The sequence below is a fragment of the Tachyglossus aculeatus genome, chromosome 26 (genome assembly GCF_015852505.1).
Source record: "Tachyglossus aculeatus isolate mTacAcu1 chromosome 26, mTacAcu1.pri, whole genome shotgun sequence".
Classification (NCBI taxonomy): domain Eukaryota; kingdom Metazoa; phylum Chordata; class Mammalia; order Monotremata; family Tachyglossidae; genus Tachyglossus; species Tachyglossus aculeatus.
This window is the reverse complement of record NC_052091.1, coordinates 18196187-18215676: the sequence shown is the minus strand read 5'-3', so window position 1 is coordinate 18215676 and position 19490 is coordinate 18196187. Positions and strand designations below refer to the sequence as shown.

The 19490-nt window shown below is 46.8% G+C and overlaps 1 protein-coding gene across 3 annotated transcripts in view; it reads left to right on the top strand.

The window, feature by feature from the left end:
• The first annotated feature begins 489 nt into the window (after positions 1-489).
• USP8 (ubiquitin specific peptidase 8) overlaps positions 490-19490 on the top strand; it is a 72669-nt gene continuing 53668 nt past the window's right edge. The window contains exons 1-5 of one of the 3 annotated variants that reach the window (XM_038767071.1): positions 490-607; positions 9392-9508; positions 12897-13064; positions 16135-16279; positions 18866-18951. In XM_038767071.1, the coding sequence (XP_038622999.1) occupies positions 12961-13064; positions 16135-16279; positions 18866-18951 (335 nt within the window). In that variant the 5' untranslated portion in view covers positions 490-607; positions 9392-9508; positions 12897-12960. Of the gene's footprint in view, positions 608-9391; positions 9509-12896; positions 13065-16134; positions 16280-18865; positions 18952-19490 lie in introns of those variants that run through there. The other 2 variants (XM_038767072.1, XM_038767073.1) reach the window with 2 other exon arrangements.

Below are 19490 nucleotides of genomic sequence, written 5' to 3'. Positions count from 1 at the left end.
TGGCGCCCCGCCCCTCCCCGCCACGGATGCTCCTGATTGGTCGGCGGCGGGAGCGGGGCTCCCTCGTGCGCTCCTCTTCCCCCGCCCTCAGGGCCTCAACCTTCGCGCATGCGCGTGAACACAGTGGCGCCCCGCCTCGGACGCTTCTGATTGGTCGGCGGCGGGAGCGGGGCTCCCTCGTGCGCTCCTCTCCCCCCGCCCTCAGGGCGTCAAGCTTTGCGCATGCGCGCGACCAGAGTGGCGCCCCGCCCCTCCCCGCGACGGACGCTTCTGATTGGTCGGCGGCGGGAGCGGGGCTCCCCGCGCGCCCTCCTCTCCCCCCGCCCTCAGGGCCTTATCCTTCGCGCATGCGTACGACCAGAGTGGCGCCCCACCTCGGACGCTCCTGATTGGTCGGCGGCGGGGCCGGGCGCCCCCCTCCCTCCTGCGGGCAGTTGCTGGGCAGGCGCGGTGCAGGCCGGGAGCGAAGAGGGAGCAAGAGGCCTACACTTCCGCCCAAGCCTTCATGGCCGCCATGGCCACCAACGCCTCAGCCCACCGAGGCCGGGGCCTCAGCCTGGGCCAGGCCCTCCCGGGGAGACCCCAGTGAGGCGGGGCCCTGCCCACGGTAAGCCACAAACGGCCGCGAGAACCAACCAGCTTTACTTCCATATATTCTGATGACTTCATGATGACATTTATTAAGCGCTTACTATGTGCCAACTACTGTTCTAAGCGCTGGGGAGGTTACAAGGTGACCAGGTTGTCTCACTGGGGGCTCACAGTCTTCATCCCCATTTGACAGATGAGGTAACTGAGGCCCAGAGAATAATAATAATGATAATGATGGTATTTATTAAGCGCTTACTATGTGCAAAGCACTGTTCTAAGCTCTGAGGAGGTTACAAGGTGATCATGTTGTCCCACGGGGGGCTCACAGTTTTCATCCCCATTTGACATATGAGGTAACTGAGGCCCAGAGAATAATAATAATAAAAATAGTGATGATAATAACAGTGCAGAGCACTGTTCTAAGCACTGGGGAGGTTACAGGGTGACCAGGTTGTCCCCCGGGGGGCTCCCAGTCTTCATCCCCATTTGACATATGAGGTAACTGAGGCCCAGAGAATAATAATAATAATAATAGTGGCATTTATTAAGCGCTTACTATGTGCAAAGCACTGTTCTAAGCGCTGAGGAGGTTACAAGGTGATCAGGTTGTCCCCCGGGGGGCTCACAGTTTTCATCCCCATTTGACATATGAGGTAACTGAGGCCCAGAGAATAATAATAATAAAAATAGTGATGATAATAACAGTGCAGAGCACTGTTCTAAGCACTGGGGAGGTTACAGGGTGACCAGGTTGTCCCCCGGGGGGCTCCCAGTCTTCATCCCCATTTGACATATGAGGTAACTGAGGCCCAGAGAATAATAATAATGATAATGATGGCATTTATTAAGCGCTTACTGTGTGCAAAGCACTGTTCTAAGCGCTGAGGAGGTTACAAGGTGATCAGGTTGTCCCCCGGGGGGCTCACAGTTTTCATCCCCATTTGACATATGAGGTAACTGAGGCCCAGAGAATAATAATAATAAAAATAGTGATGATAATAACAGTGCAGAGCACTGTTCTAAGCACTGGGGAGGTTACAGGGTGACCAGGTTGTCCCCTGGGGGGCTCACAGTCTTCATCCCCATTTGACAGATGAGGTAACTGAAGCCCAGAGAATAATAATAATGATAATGATGACATTTATTAAGCGCTTACTATGTGCAGAGCACTGTTCTAAGCGTTGGGGAGGTTACAAGGTGACCAGGTTGCCCCCCGGGGGGCCCTCAGTCTTCATCCCCATTTGACATATGAGGTAACTGAGGCCCAGAGAATAATAATAATAATAATGATAATAATAATAACAGTGCAGAGCACTGTTCTAAGCACTGGGGAGGTTACAAGGTGACCAGGTTGTCTCACTGGGGGCTCACAGTCTTCATCCCCATTTGACATATGAGGTAACTGAGGCCCAGAGAATAATAATAATGGTAATGATGGCATTTATTAAGCGCTTACTATGTGCAAAGCACTGTTCTAAGTGCTGAGGAGGTTACAAGGTGATCATGTTGTCCCACGGGGGGGCTCACAGTTTTAATCCCCATTTGACAGATGAGGGAACTGAGGCCCAGAGAAGTGAAGTGACTTGCCCAAAGCCACACAGCTGACAGCTGGCGGAGCCGAGACTTCATTTGTATTTATTGGGCTCACAGTTTAGAAGACTTGACACCTGTCCATATGTTTTGTTGTGTTGTCTGTCTCGTTCATTCATTCATTCAGTCGTATTTATTGAGCGCTTACTGTGTGCAGAGCACTGTACTAAGCGCTTGGGAAGTACAATCAATCAATCGTATATATTGAGCGCTTACTGTGTGTAGAGCACTGTACTAAGCGCTTGGGAAGTACAAGTTGGCAACATAGAGAGACGGTCTCTACCCAACAGCGGGTTCACAGTCTAGAAGGGGGAGACAGAGAACAAAACATATTAACAAAATAAAATAAATAGAATTGATATGTACAAGTAAAATAGAGTAATAAATACAAACATATATACATATATACGTGTATATATATATATCTCTTCTCCTTCTAGACAGACAAACTTACTGTCTTACTCCCCATCCCCCCCGCCTTATCTCCTTCCCCTCCCCACAGCTCCTGTATATATGTTTGTACGTATTTATTACTCTATTTTATCTGTACATATTTATTTTATTTTGTTAATATGTTTTGTTCTGTTGTCTGTCCCCCCCCTTCTAGACTGTGAGCCCGCTGTTGGGTAGGGACCGTCTCTATATGTTGCTAACTTGTACCTCCCAAGCGCTTAGTACAGTGCTCTGCACACAATAAGCGCTCAATAAATACGATTGAATGAATGGATGAATTGCCATTTCAGGGCATCCCTCTTTTTCTCTTTTTCGAATTTTCTCTTCTGGTATTCGCTAAGCGCTCACTATTAGCCCGGCACTGCGTTGAGCGTAGGAGTGGAGCCAAGTTGGGTTGGACCACCCCTGTCCCTCACAGGGCTCACGGACTTCATCCCCATTTTCCAGAGGAGGGAAACGGAGGCCCGGAGGAAGGGAAGTGACTGGCCCAAGGCCACACAACTGGCAAGTGTGGTGGAGCCAGAATGGGAATCCTGGGTCCTTTTCTTAGGCCATTCCGTGACCTTGAGGGGCTCCCCTTCCCTGGCAGGGTGGCAGAGTTTGAGGAATTGAAGCATTTTGCAGTAAGGGGCGGTGGGAAACCTTTACTGCACTATATATCCTAATTTATATCATAAATTACCTATCTTAACGTCTGCCTCCCCATTATTACTCTGTTTTATTTGTAGATATTCTATTTATTTTATTTTGTTAATATGTTTCGTTTTGTCATCTGTCGCCCCCTTATAGACTGTGAGCCCGTGTTGGGTAGGGACCGTCTCTATATGTTTCCAACTTGTACTTCCCAAACGCTTAGTTCAGTGCTGTGCACACAGTAAGCGCTCAATAAATACGATTGAATGAATGAAGGCATTGCCATTTCAGGGCATCCCTCTTTTTCGAATTTTCTCTTCTGGTATTCGCTAAGCACTCACTATGAGCCAGGTACTGCGTTGAGTGTCAGAGTGGAGCCAAGTGGGGTTGGACCACCCCTGTCCCTCACAGGGCTCACGGACTTCATCCCCATTTTCCAGAGGAGGGAAACCGAGGCCCGGAGAACAGGAAGTGACTGGCCCAAGGCCACACAACTGGCAAGTGTGGTGGAGCCGGAATGGGAATCCAGGTCCTTCCAACTCCCACGCTGGGCCACGCTGCTGCCCCTCTAAAGGGGACCGGGGAACCCTTGGGTCCTTTTCTCAGGCCATGCCGTGACCTTGAGGGGCTCCCCTTCCCTGGCAGGGTGGCAGAGTTTGAGGAATTGAAGCATTTTGCAGTAAGGGGCAGTGGGAAGCCTTTACTGCACTCTATATCCTAATTTATATCATAAATTACCCATCTTAACGTATTATTATCCGGGCCGTAAGCTCACTGGGGGCAGGGCACGTGCCTGCTAATTCTGTTGGATCGCACTCTCCCCAGCGCTTAGTAGAGTGCCGCGCACACAGTAAGCGCTCAGACAGTACCCCCGACGGATCGCGGGTTTGCCCTGAAGCCTCACACCCACTCGAGGTCTGCGGGTCTTCTAGACTGTAAGCCCACTGTTGGGTAGGGACTGTCTATATATATGATTGAATTGAATGAATGAATGAATGTTGCCAACTTGTACTTCCCAAGCGTTTAGTACAGTGCTCTGCACACAGTAAGCGCCCAATAAATCATCATCATCATCAATCGTATTTATTGAGCGCTTACTGTGTGCAGAGCACTGGACTAAGCGCTTGGGAAGTACAAGTTGGCAACGTATAGAGACAGTCCCTACCCAGCAGTGGGCTCACAGTCTAAAAGGGGGAGACAGAGAACAAAACCAAACATACTAACAAAATAAAATAAATAGAATAGATAAAATAAATAGAATAGATATGTACAAGTACTGTGTACTTGTACTATAGCATGTACTATATATATCTACTATAGTATGTACTATGTGCTCTGCACATAGCGCTCAATAAATGCAATTGAAGTAAAATAAATAGAGTAATAAATATGTGCAAACATATATACAGGTGCTGTGGGGAAGGGAAGGAGGTAAGATGGCCTCCTTCTATGATTGATTGATTGATTGATTGATTAATTGATTGCGGGCCCGCCCCAGCGCCGTCCGGGGTTTGTGCTGCAGCCATTGAAGAACGTCAGATTTGAGGAAGAAGTTTAGTCTCCCTCGCCTCCGTGGTTTTGCCAAACAAGCGGACTGTGCGTTTTGATGCTATAGATGCTTTTGGGAACAAATCCCAGGTGGCTTTGGGAAGGGTCCCCGTTTCCTTGGGGACTTATAATTCTCCGTCAACGCGCTCGACTGGAAGAGGAACAGATCACACAAGGTCTCCACCAGGCAGTAATACTTCCTGGAAATGTGAACTCCTCTATAAACTGGCACGCTCAAATGTATCCCGTGAATTATGCAGGAAGATGGCTCTGCCGCAGTGAATAAAATCCGATTAAAATTGATGTGAGGGCGGTCTGAGGGCTGACAGCGTAACAGGAGGAAACTTCAAAGCGCAGTATACCAGCCTTCATTTTTTTTTAAGAAAAAGGTACATGTAATCTAAAAAGTTCTTTATGCCTTCCTGTGGTGGTCATGTGAGTCAGCAGGGAGCAAAGTGGCACAGAGTGAAAGCTGCCTGGGAATTCCGGGAAGTTGGAAATTCACCCAAGCCCGGTTAGGCTTAGGTCGTTGCTTGCGTTGTGTTTTTCGCGCCAGTGGAAACGCGGTAAAGCTTTATAAATGGAAAGGGCAGAAGTGCACAATGCTGTATTGTTATAACAGTTTGGCCCCAGTGTTGGAGGAACGGCACGTTGGTTGATGATGGTATTTGCTAAGCGCTTCCTATGTGCCAACCCCCCCCCCCCACCTCTTATTATGGGCAGGGACTGTGTCTGTGGTTATATTTTTCCAAGTACTGTGTCCAAGTACGGAGAAGCAGTGTGGCTCAGTGGAAAGAGCATGGGTTTGGGACGCAGAGGTCATGGGTTCTAATCCCAACTCCGCCACATAATAATAAATAATAATAAATAATGATGGCATTTATTAAGCACTTACTATGTGCAAAGCACTGTTCTAAGTGCTGGGGAGGTTACAAAGTGATAAGGTGGTCCCACGGGGGGCTCACAGTCTTCATCCCCATTTTACAGATGAGGTAACTGAGGCACAGAGAAGTTAAGTGACTTGCCCAAAGTCACACAGCTGACAACTGGTGGAGCTGGGATTTGAACCCATGACCTCTGACTCCAAAGCCCGTGCTCTTTCCACTGAGCCACGCTGCTTCAGCTGTATGACTTCGGGCAGGTCACTTCACTTCTGTGAGCCTCAGTTCCCTCCTCTGTAAAATGGGGATTAAGACTGTGAGCCCCCCGTGGGACAACCTGATCACCTTGTAACCTCCCCAGCGCTTAGAACAGTGCTTGGCACATAGGAAGCGCTTAATAAATGCTATCAGTGTTATTATTATTAGAAGTAAAGCTAGGTGCACATCATTAACAAATTAAATAGAATAGTAAATATGTACAAGTAAAATAAATGGAGTAATAAATCTGTACAAACTTATACAGGTGCTGTGGGGAGGGGAAGGAGGTAGGACGGGGGGGATGGGAAGGGGGGGAGGGAAGGGGGGCTGAGTGTGGGAAGGCCTCCTGGAGGAGGTGAGCTCTCAGTAGGGGTTTGAAGGGAGGAAGCTTGGAGGATGTGAGGAGGGAGGGCGTTCCGGGCCTGGGGAAGGACGTGGGCCGGGGGTCGACGGCGGGACGGGCAAGAACGAGGTACGGTGAGGAGATTAGCGGCGGAGGAGTGGAGGGTGCGGGCTGGGCTGGAGAAGGACAGAAGGGAGGTGAGGGAGGAGGGGGCGAGGGGATGGATGGACGGCCTTGAAGCCCAGGGTGAGGAGTTTCTGCCTGATGCGCTGATTGATTGGTAGCCACTGGAGATTTTTGAGGAGGGGAGTGACATGCCCAGAGCGTTTCTGCACAAAGATGATCCGGGCAGCAGCTTGAAGTATAGACCGAAGTGGGGAGAGACAGGAGGATGGGAGATCAGAGAGGAGGCTGATGCAGTAATCCAGTCTGGGTAGGATGAGAATGGCATTTGTTAAGCGCTTACTATGTGCCAAGCACTGTTCTAAGCACTGGGGGAGATACAAGGTAATTAGGTTGTCCCACGTGGGGCTCACAGTCTTCATCCCCATTTTACAGATGAGGGAACTGAGGCCCAGAGAAGTGAAGTGACTTGCCCAAAGTCACGGCTCAGTGGAAAGAGCCAGGGCTTTGGAGTCAGAGCTCATGGGTTCAAATCCCGGCTCTGCCGATTGTCAGCTGTGTGACTTTGGGCAAGTCACTTAACTTCTCTGGGCCTCAGTTACCTCATCTGTAAAATGGGAATTAAGACTGTGAGCCCCCCGTGGGGCAACCTGATTACCTTGTAACCTCCCCAGCGCTTAGAACAGTGCTTTGCACATAGTAAGCGCTTAATAAATGCCATTATTAATTAATTAATTAACTGGCAGAGCCGGGATCTGAACCCATGACCTCTGACTCCAAAGCCCGTGCTCTTTCCACTGAGCCACGCTGCTTCTCTTAAGAGACTCTTCCCAGACGCTAGGGTTCGGACAGCCCCATCCTGCTGCCCCCCTGGCTAGTAAGCGCTTAACAAATACCATTTAAAAAAGGAAAGCAGGTTGGTCTGGAATTGAATATTGGGAAAAGATTCAGTGCCAGAATTCCCTTTCCAGCTGGAATTGCTTCTAAGTGGATGGCTTGGTGGTTGTTTGGCACCGAGCTGCCTGGACCTCCTTTATAAAATGGGGATTAAGACTGCGAACCCCATGTTGAACAGGGACTGTGTCTGCTTTATTGTTGTATTATACTCTCCCAAGCGCTTAGTACAGTGCTCTGCACACATTTAAACCCTCAGTAAATACCATTCATTGATACGGACTGTGTCCAACTTGTACTTCCCAAGCGCTTAGTCCAGTGCTCTGCACACAGTAAGCGCTCAATAAATACAATTGAATGAATGAATGAATGGCAGGGGCGGCTTGAGCACCTCTATAGATGTTTGTACAGATTTATTACTCCATTTATTTTACTTGTACATATTTACTATTCTATTTATTTTATTTTGTTAATGATGTGCATCTAGCTTTACTTCTATTCATTCTGATGACTTGACACCTGTTCACATGTTTTGTTTTGTCTGTCTCCCCCTTCTAGACTGTGAGCCCGTTGTTGGGTAGGGACCGTCTCTATATGTCGCCAACCTGTACTTCCCAAGCGCTTAGTCCAGTGCTCTGCACACAGTAAGCGCTCAATAAATACGATTGAATGAATGAATGAATGATTACGTCGGCCTTATGTATGCCGGGACTGGAAGGTCAGAAGGAACTGGGTTCTAATCCCGGCTCCACCACTTGTCTGCTGTGTGACCGTGGGCAAGTCACTTCACTCGTCTGGGCCTCAGTTACCTCATCTGTAAAAGGGGATTTGAATGTGTGCCCCATGTGGGAAAGGGACTGTGTCCAACCTGTTGAACTTGTATCTACCCCAGTGCTTAGAACAGTGCTTGGCACCTAGTAAGGGCTTAACAAATACCATAGTTATTATGGGGTAGATATGAGCAAATTAGGTTGACACAGTCCCCATCCCGCTTGGGGCTCACAGTCTAATTAGGAGGGAGAATCAATGAATTGTATTTATTGAGCGCTTACTGTGTGCAGAGCACTGTACTAAGCGTTTGGGAAGTACAAGTTGGCAGCATACAGAGATGGTCCCTAATAATAATAATAATAATGATAGCATTTATTAAGCACTTACACTGTGCAAAGCACTGTTCTAAGCGCTGGGGAGGTTACAAGGTGATGAGGTTGTCCCACGGGGGGGCTCGCAATCTTAATACCCATTTTACAGGTGAAGGAACTGAGGCCCAGAGAAGTGAAGTTGCCAATTTGTACTTCCCAAGCGCTTAGTACAGTGCTGTGCACATAGTAAGCGCTCAATAAATACGATTGACGATGATGATGATGAAGTGAAGATCATCCTATTGGACAAAATCCCTACCCCACGTGGGATTTACAATTGAACGGGGAGGGAGACCTGGTATTGAATCCCCATTTTGCAGATGAGGAAACTGAGGCATGGAGAAGCTGAGTGACTTTACCAAGGTCACCCAGCAGGCACGGGGCAGTGCTGAGATTAGAACCCAGGTCCACCCCCTAGGCAATGCTGCTTCTGCCTTTGCTTTACCAGTCAGGCAGAAAGACTGTTGGTGAAATTTCCTTTTCTGTTGAGTGAATGGAAAGCAATTCTAAACCTGGGATGTGTGATTCTATTTATTTTATTTTGTTGGTATGTTTGGTTTTGTTCTCCGTCTCCCCCTTTTAGACTGTGAGCCCGCTGTTGGGTAGGGACTGTCTCTGTATGTTGCCAACTTCCCAAGCGCTTAGTACAGTGCTCTGCACACAGTAAGCGCTCAATAAATACGATTGATTGATTGAAGTGACTCACAGTCGAGAAGTGGGGGGAGAACAGGAGAACCGAGGGAAAGGGAAGGGAAGGGAGTGACCCAAGGTCCCACAGCAGATACATGACAGAGCCAGGGGTAAAACCCAGGTCCTCTGACTCTCAGGCACCGGGTTTTTTCCACTACGCTGCACTGCTTCCTCTCTTAAAAGAGCCTTGATCCCTGCCCCCCTGTTTTCTTTTGAGGCAAGTTTCATTTTCACTTCTGGTTTAGGAGTTTGGAAGAACCGAAAGAGTCAGCTGGGAAATCAGCTGGTGTTCCATCGAGTACGGTCCTGCGGGTCAGAAGGCCCCGGCTCCTATTGTGTCCACGTCTGCTGGGTGACCTTGGGTAAGTCACTCTACTTCTCTGGGCCCCAGTCACCTCCTCTGTCAATCAATCAATCAATCAATCGTATTTATTGAGCGCTTACTATGTGCAGAGCACTGTACTAAGCGCTTGGGAAGTACAAATTGGCATCACATAGAGACAGTCCCTACCCAACAGTGGGCTCACAGTCTAAAAATGAGGATTGAGCCGCACGTGGGACCCGTTCCCAACCCGATTACCTCGGATCTTCCCCAGCGCGTCAGCGCGGGGCCGGGCACGATGTAAGCGTTTAACAGACACCATCGTCATCAATCGTATTTATTGATTGACACCACAATTATTATTATTAGTTGTTATGTAGCAGGTGGGGAGAGTTGGTGGAGAGCCTTGAAACCAGGTGTGAAGAGTTGTTGCTCGATGCCCAGGGCAGCGGGAGGTCCACGAAGGCTCTTGAAGAGTAGATAGCGGAATCCCGAGCCGCCTTTTGAGGCGATGGAGAGTGTGTGGTGTAGACAGACTGTGAGCCCACTGTTGGGTAGGGACTTTCTCGATATGTTGCCAATTTGTACTTCCCAAGCGCTTAGTCCAGTGCTCTGCACACAGTAAGCGCTCAATAAATACGATTGATTGATTGGAAGTGGGAAAAGGCCGGAGGCACGGAGGCCATTCAATAAACAGGTGCAATTATCTATCCATTCCTTCTCAGTTCAGATCCTTATTGCATTCTTGGGAAGGAGAGAGAGAAATAATATGAATATGTGTGCCTCTCTGTCTCTCCCTCTCTCCATGGGTTCCAGGGTATGAATCTCCTTACCCCCCAACTCAGAATGAAGAGTTTGGGTAAAGGAGTCAGTCGTATTTATTTAGTGCTTACCATGTGCAGAGCGCTATGTACTTCGTGCTTGCTGAGTACAGTATAATAACCATAATAATGATGGCATTTTTTAAGCACTTACTATGTGCAAAGCACTGGGGAGGTTACAAAGTGATCAGGTTGTCCCCCGGGGGGCTCACAGTCTTCACCCCCATTTTACAGATGAGGGAACTGAGGCCCAGAGGAGTGAAGTGACTTGCCCCAAGTCCCACAGCTGACAGTGGGCGGAGCTGGGATTTGAACCCATGACCTCTGACTCCGAAGCCCGGGCTCTTTCCACTGAGCCACGCCGCTTCTCTTATAACAAGGAGGAGCAGTGTGGCTCGGTGGAAAGAGCCCGGGCTTCGGAGTCGGAGGTCATGGGTTCAAATCCCGACCCCACCACTTGTCAGCTGGGTGACTTGGGGCAAGTCACGTCACTTCTCCGTGCCTGTTACCTCATCTGGAAAATGGGGATTAAGTCTGTGAGCCCCCCGTGGGGCAACTTGATGACCTTGTATCTGCCCCAGCGCTTTGCACATAGTAAGCGCTTAATAAATGCCATTATTATTATTATAACAATATTAGTGGGCACATTCCCTGCCCACAGTGAGGCTACAGTCTAGAGGTTCCCAATCTCTGCTCTCTCAGTCTCTTTCCAGTGAGTGAGGTTTCACAGCCGTCAGGCTGTACACTTGTTGTGGGCAGGGGACGTGTCCGTTCTGTTGTCCTCTCCCCAGCACTTAGTTGAGCGTCCTGCACACAGTAAAAGCGCTCAGGAAATAGGACTGACTGCCCGGGATGGAGGGGCGGGCTCAAGAGCTGAGCTCTCCGTGTTAAACTCGGCCAAGGTTTGTACTACAGTTGTACTGAAGAAGCAGCATGGCCCAGTGGATAGAGCGCAGACTTGGGAGTCGGAAGGTTTTGGGTTCTAGTCCCGGCTCCTCCACCTGCCTGCTCTGTGACCTTGGGCAACTCGCTTGGCTTCTCTGGGCTTTAGTTAACCTCTAAGCTGTAAGCTCATCTCTGGACCCGTAAGCTCATCTCTGTAATAATAATAATAATCAATCAATCAATCGTATTTATTTAAACTGTGAACCCACAGTTGGGTAGGGACTGTCTCTATATGTTGCCAACTTGGACTTCCCAAGCGCTTAGTACAGTGCTCTGCACACAGTAAGCGCTCAATAAATACGATTGATTGATTGATTGATTAATCCCCATTTTCCAGGTGAGGGAACCGAGGTCCAGAGAAGCGAAGCGATTTGCCCAAGGCCACACAGCGGACAAACAAGAGCCCGGGCTTTGGAGTCAGAGGTCCTGGGTTCAAATCCCGGCCCCGCCAACTGTCAGCTGGGTGACTTTGGGCAAGTCTTCTCTGTGCCTGTTACCTCGTCTGTAAAATGGGGAGGAAGACTGTGAGCCCCCCGTGGGAAAAGCTGATCACCTTGTAACCTCCCCAGTGCTTAGAACAGTGCTTTGCATGTAGTAAGCGCTTAATAAATGCCATTATTATTATTATTATTATTAAGTGGCGGAGGCCGGGATGAGAACCTAGGGCCTCCTGATGCCCGGGCCATGCTGGTGTTGAGGAATGGGTCTGCCCGTAACCCAGCCAAACGTAGGGTGAGGAGCGAGGCGGGTTGCCTGCGGCTGAGCACCAACCCAATCGTAGTGTGATGCGAAGAGCGAGAGGGGGACCATCTCTAGATGTTGCCAACTTGTACTTCCCAGGCGCTTAGTACAGTGCTCTGCACACAGTAAGCGCTCAATAAATACGATTGATGATGATGATGACTCTCTTTTGAAAAATTTTATCACCTGAGCCGGTGGGTCTACGATCTCTTCAGCTCTTAACGGACCGCCCTTGGGCCTCCAAGATTTAGACAAGTTTGGAGAAACTGGAGAGAAGATCAAAGGCCGTGAGCCCGTAGGGACCGTCTCTATAAGTTACCAACTTGTACTTCCCAAGCGCTTAGTAAGCGCTCAATAAATACGATTGATTGATTGCTTGTACTTCCCAAGCGCTTCAATCAATCAATCAATCAATCAATCGCATTTATTGAGCGCTTACTATGTGCAGAGCACTGTACTAAGCGCTTGGGAAGTGCAAATTGGCATCACATAGAGACAGTCCCTACCCAACAGTGGGCTCACAGTCTAAAAGGGGGAGACAGAGAACAGAACCAAGCATACCAACAAAATAAAATAAGTAGGATAGAAATGTACAAGTAAAATAAATAAATAAATAAATAGAGTAATAAATATGTACAACCATATATCCATATATACAGGTGCTGTGGGGAAGGGAAGGAGGTAAGACGGGGGGATGGAGAGGGGGACGAGGGGGAGAGGAAAGAAGGGGCTCAGTCTGGAAGGCCTCCGCTTCACACAGTAAGCCCTCAATAAATACGATTGAATGAGTGAATCAAAGGAAATTGATAAAGGGTAGATAGAGTTCATTTCAGTAAAGTGTAACTCCAAAAGGTTTCACTCTCAAGTATCATCTTAAGGGATCAAAATATATTTTTTCCCCCGTTTTTTTTTTTCTTTCAGGAGAGCGGTTTTTACCCCATAGCCCACATCTGTCACTAAAGGGTGAACGTCACCACGATTTGCCATGCCTGCTGTGGCCTCTGGACCCAAAGAACTCTACCTCTGCTCTTCACTAAAAGATCTCAACAAGAAGACGGAAGTTAAACCAGAGAAAATCAGTACCAAATCGTACGTATGGTTTTTTTTAGATCCTACTTTGAAAAGCGACACCAGATTTCACCTTTTCTTATTAAAAGGAGAAGCAGCGTGGCTCAGTGGAAAGAACACGGGCTTTGGAGTCCGAGGTCATGGGTTCAAATCCCGGCTTCGCCAACTGTCAGCTGTGTGACTTTGGGCATGTCACTTCACTTCTCTGTGCCTCAGTTCCATCATCTGTAAAATGGGGATTAAAACTGTGAGCTCCCCATGGGACAACCTGATCACCTTGTAACCTCCCCAGTGCTTAGAACAGTGCTTTGTACGTAGTGAGTGCTTAACAAATACAATTATAATTATTATTATTATTATCAAAAGCCAGAGGAGCCATTCAGTTCATTTGATAGTAGTTGAAAAGATAAGCAGTTTTGTAAATAAAGTGATAGCTCTGCTTCTTGGGTTAATGTTAAGCTTCTAATATTGTGGGATGAGTATTTTTAAAAAAGTTCAGTCATGCACAGAGTTTACTCGTACTAGAGTAAACTGAGTATTTCTGGGGCTGGGAAGCCTTAGGTGAGAAATAAAATGACACCCACTCAAATTCCGTCGATCAGTGGTATTTAATTCTGTAAATCAGTGGTATTTTTTTTTTAATTTTTTTGATTGGCATTTATTAAGCGCTTACTATGTGCAAAGCACTGTTCTAAGCGCTGACTGAGCGCTGACTGTGGGTAGAACACTGAACTAAGCACTTGGGAGAGTACAGTGCACCGGAGTAGGTAGACATGATCCCTTCAGTCAGAGGTATTTATTTTTTAAAATGGTATTTAAGGGCTTACTATACAAGCTAATCAGGTTGGACACAATCCCCGTCCCCCTCGGGGCTCACGGTGGAATCCCCATTTTACAGATGAGATAACTGAGGCTCAGAGAAGAGAAGTGCCATGCCCCAGGCCGCACAGCAGACAAGTGGCGGAGCCGGATTTACGACCCGGGACCTTCTGTCTCCCAGGATAGAGCCCAGGCCACGCTGCTTCTTTATTGAGCGCCGACTGGGTGCCGCTCACTACTCGGTGTTGGGGAGAGAACAGTCTAGTCGAGTAGGTGGATACATTCCCTGTCATCATCAGTCGTCATCAATCGTATTTATTGAGCGCTTACTATGTGCAGAGCACTGTACTAAGCGCTTGGGAAGTACAAATTGGCAACATATAGAGACAGTCCTTCTGTCCACAGAGAGCTTACAGTCTGGAGTTCATTTGTTGCTTTTGACATCTGTAACCATGAGGAATAGAACTCTTCCTCAATCAATCAATCGTATTTATTGAGCGCTTACCGTATGCAGAGCACTGTACTAAGCGCTTGGGAAGTCCAAGTTGGCAACATATAGAGACGGTCCCTGCCCAACAGTGGGCTCACAGTCTAAAAGGAGCGCTCACAGTCTCATTTAGATTGACTTTAAGGGAAGGCCAGTCAGTCATTTATTGAGCACTTACTGTGTGCCGAGCACTGTACTAAGCATGTGGGGCCGTACAGCAGAACAGTAAACAGGCACGTTCCCTGCCCACAGTGAGCGTGTAGTCTAGAGGGGGAGATAGACATTAATAGACATAAATAAGTTCCAGAGATGGACATAAGTGCTGTGGGGCTAGTCAGGGCGATAGAAAAGGGAGTGGGAGACCAGGAAAGGAGGAGGGCTTAGTCAGGGAAGGCTTCTTGGAGGAGGTGAGTTGTCTGTCAATCAATCAATCAATCAATCGTATTTATTGAGCACTTACTGTGTGCAGAGCACTGTACTAAGCGCTTGGGAAGTACAAGTTGGCAACATATAGAGACAGTCCCTACCCAACAGTGGGCTCACAGTCTAAAAGGGGAAGACAGAGAACAAAAACCAAACATACTAACAAAATAAAATAAATAGAATAGATATGTACAAGTAAAATAAATGAATAAATAGAGTAATAAATATGTACAAGCATATATACAGGTCGGAGGGTGTCTCCCCCAGGCCCTGCCCGACAGCGAGGTCCAGTAGAAACTCTCGGGATTCCAGGGCCGGGACGGGTTTTGGGGGACGTCGGCAGGGGAATGCAGTTTCTGTGGCTTGACTTCGTCAGTTCCTGCCTTGGTGAAATGGGGATTGAAATTTGCTCCCTCCTATTTATTCATTCATTCATTCAGTGGCATTTATTTGAGCACTTACTGTGTGCAGAGCACTGTACTAAGCGCTTGGAAAGTATTTAGATCGTGAGCCCCGTGCGGGATAGGGACTGTGTCCAACTTGATTAGCTCGTATCCACCCCAGCGCTTGGTACAGTGCCTGGTACTTAGTAAGCACTTAAATACCACAGTTATGATGATGATGATGAAATATATCTTGTAGGTTCTATTTGGCTCTATGTAATTGCTCAAGCAGCGCCTGGCACATAGCGCTTACCATTAAAAAAAAAGACTGTAAACCCAATGTAATAATAATAATAATAATGATGGTGTTTATTAAGCGCTTACTATGTGCAAAGCACTGTTCTAAGCGCTGGGGAGATTACAAGGAGATCAGGTTGTCCCACGGGGGGCTCACAGTTTTAATCCCCATTTTACAGATGAGGTAACTGAGGCCCAGAGAAGTGAAGTGACTTGCCCAAAGTCACACAGCTGACAACCGGCAGAGCCGGGATTTGAACCCATGACCTCTGACTCCAAAGCCCGGGCTCTTTCCACTGAGCCACGCTGCTTCCCAATGTGGGACATGGACTGTGTCCAACCCGATTTGCTTCATTCATTCATTGTCGTATTTATTGAGCGCTTTCTGTGTGCAGAGCACTGTACTAAGCACTTCGGAAGTACAGGTCGGCAACATCTAGAGACGGTCCCTACCCAACAGCGGGTTCACAGTCTAGAAGGGGGAGACAGACGACAAAACAAAACATATTAACAGAATAAAATAAATAGAATAAATATTTGCTTGTATCTACTCCAGCGCTTAGTACAGTGCCTGGCACATAGTCAGGACTTATCAGGGACAATTATTATGATTGCGATGACCCAAAGTATATTTTGTAGGTTCTGCCTGGCTCTGTGTAATTAACTGTTTCTCAATTTCAAGTTACGTGCAGAGCGCCCTGAAAATCTTCAAGGCAGCAGAAGAAAGCAGGTTGGATCGTGATGAAGAGAAGGCCTATGTCCTATATATGAAATACGTGGCTGTGTATAATCTTATAAAAATAAGACCTGATTTCAAGCAGCAGCAGGTATATTACATTTCATTGTCTTCTGTGCTCAGGGGATATTTACCTAATGGAGTTACTTAAAGGTCTAATTTTTATGAATTTTCGATGGAACCTTGCGTAGCCAAGTAAAACTTATGCTCTTGAGACTTAGGGAAAGCAACTCAGGTCTTGGTCTGTTTTTATATTTTTATAAATAAAAATGCCCCAGTAACTGAGGAAACAAATTAGCACCAACCTGCAAATTTGCTTTCTATTGCAATGGACCTCTGCCACCTGCAACCCAAGAATGACATTGAATGACAAACTTCTCACCAGGCACGTGAAACATTTACGGACACGCTCCCCTACGATAATCCTTTTCCAAGATTCAGGGTTCAAGCCCTGAAGTTTGGTGGTCTTGCTTTTTTTTTAAAAAAAATAAAAAGTCTATTTTTTTTTATAACTTCTAAAGTAGGTTCCCACATCCATCAATCCCATTTCTCACTGTGCTCGGTCAGGATTAGCTCTCTGTGTTGGGTCGGATTGAGTTCTCTAGCCAGTCGATCCGTGCCCTCTCCCGGGAACGGGGAGAGGAAATTCAGATGGGTAAGAGAAGGGAACTGCTGAACTGCCGCAACGATAAATAAAGTGAGGTGGGAAGTGGAAACAAGAAGAAATGGATACAGGGCAGACGAGGGAGTTGGCAGGGTGTTGAGGATTAAGAAGCATCAGAGCTGAGGGAAAATATTGACTGCAGGCTGTAGGTCCTGCCCTAATATACTAGGAAAATGTGCATTATTCTTTGCCTCCAGGGTTGGGTTGCCTTGGTTAAAATGAGACAAACTTGTTTTTCCTCTCAAAACAACCCATTTTGTAAAGCTAAATGTTATAGCTTGCTGTGCAGAGCATCTTAGCAGGAGGTTAACTTCGTTCTGACCATGATGATTGTCACCTAATAAATCTGTCTAATAAATAAATTAGGATCTGCCTAATAAATAAAATTACCCAAAGGCTACTAATATATACTATCTGTTCTCAACTCTCTTATTTTGCTTTTGTGTTGTACTGGGTTAGATTTAAGTACCTCTGAGGTTCTGAGTCAAATGCGTTGCCACCAAAAATCATGTATGACTTGTAGTATCGATAATAATAATAATAATAATGATGATGGCATTAAGCGCTTACTATGTGCAAAGCACTGTTCTAAGCGCTGGGCAGGTTACAAGGTGATCAGATTGTCCCACGGAGGGCTCATAGTCTTAATCTCCATTTTACAGATGAGGTAACTGAGGCCCAGTGAAGTGACTTGTCCATAGTCAGACAGCCGGCAGTTGGTTGATCATTAATTTTTCAGGGCCACAGCATTAGATTATTTATAAACTGAAAAAAGTGGGTAGCAAATAGCAGGCTTTTGGTCGAATTTTGTAGTGCAGTATCTGTAATTTTATGAGGCCGTGGTTAAAGAAGGAAATGAAAAGGAAACCGTGATTTTATCTGTCAGCATGAAAATGGCATAGACAGCGAGATGTACTGGTTCCAGTGAATGAGTTATTGCAGTAAAATCGCTGCAGTGACCTGAAAGGGAAAATGAACTTTTCACCAGCTTTCCTTGTAATTGAAATATTTTTTTAACTGCATCCGATTTATTAATGAAAAGGAGAACACTAATCAGTCCTTCACTGTGCTTTTAGGCAGGTAGGACAATAAATGATTGTTTTAGTCTCTGCTATTAGTAATTCTCCAACTAGCAAGATTGTTCAAAGTCCTAGATAATAATAACAGTAATAATAATAATAATAATGGCATTTATTAAGCGCTTACTATGTGCAAAGCACTGTTCTAAGCGCTGGGGAGGTTACGAGGTGATCAGGTTGTCCCACGGGGGGCTCACAGCCTTAATCCCCGGTTTACAGATGAGGTAACTGAGGCACAGAGAAGTGAAGTGACTTGCTCAAAGTCACACAGCTGACAAGTGGCAGAGGTGGGATTAAAACCCACGACCTCTGACTCCCGAGCCTGGGCTATTTCCACTAAGCTACGCAGGGAAAGTACAAAAGAACAATACAGCAGATGTATTCCTTGTTTGCAACTTGTACTTCCCAAGCGCTTAGTACAGTGCTCTGCACACAGTAAGCGCTCAATAAATACGATTGATGATGATGATGAAAGTGGAGATGTAGTCCTGAATTTTGCTTATAATGTCTCCCTGAATGAAAGCATTCCGCATGATAACGTCTTAAAATATAAAACCCAGGCTTTTTAAACCAGCGCTTTTTCCACTGAATCAAAGAGCAGCTCATAGGTAAATCTACGGAAGGGTTTTTTTTTTAATAATAATGATACGAAAGGCAGTTTTTATGGTAACTTTGAGGCAATATCTTCAGAACATTTTATAGATTAACTATTTTAGCCTTGCATTTAAATAGTGATGTTCGGGGTCTAAACACTGGAAAGCAAATCCAAGTTTCGTGCCTTATTTAAAGCCGTAACAGTGAGGCATCCCAAGACATTTTACCGTCCGGGCATAGGCGTTTTTCTCCTTTTAAAATTATAGTACTTGTAGAATTTCTATTGGAGGTTGCCATTGGACAGTACTAACATTCTGGGGGGGTTTTCCTATAATTTTAGGACTACTTCCATTCAATCCTCGGAGCTACGAACATCAGGAAAGCCATCGAAGAAGCTGAAAGACTCTCTGAAAGCCTTAAACTCAGGTACAGATGTTATTATGAACTCTGCCAAATAGTGCTAATGAGGTAGCCGAAAACATCCGCCCCTAAATCCGCCCCCGATAGGGTCGGGGGACGCTCTGCCAGACACGTACATTTCTAACGAGGGTATTTATCAGGCGCTTGGCACTGAGCTGAACGCTAGAGAGACGATCGGGTTGGAGACAGTCCAATACTGAGACGCCTAAGAAAGAGGAAGTCTAGGTACCTGATCCCGATTTTGAAATTGAGGAAAAGAGATGGAGAAGTTGAAAGTGACCCGCCCCTAGCCCAAAACTCAGCTCCTCTAGCCACGGTACCCTACTTCTCTATTTGAGCCTTCGTTCTGGTATTTCTCCTCATCCTTGTGGTTTAATAAATAGAGTAATAAATATGTACAAACATATATACAGGTGCTGTGGGGAAAGGAAGGCGGTAAGATGGGGGGATGGAGAGGGGGATGAGGAGTATAGTGGTGAGTATCCCCACCTGTCACGTGGGAGACCGGGGGTCGGTTTCCCAACGGGGAGAAATGTACCTTTTCC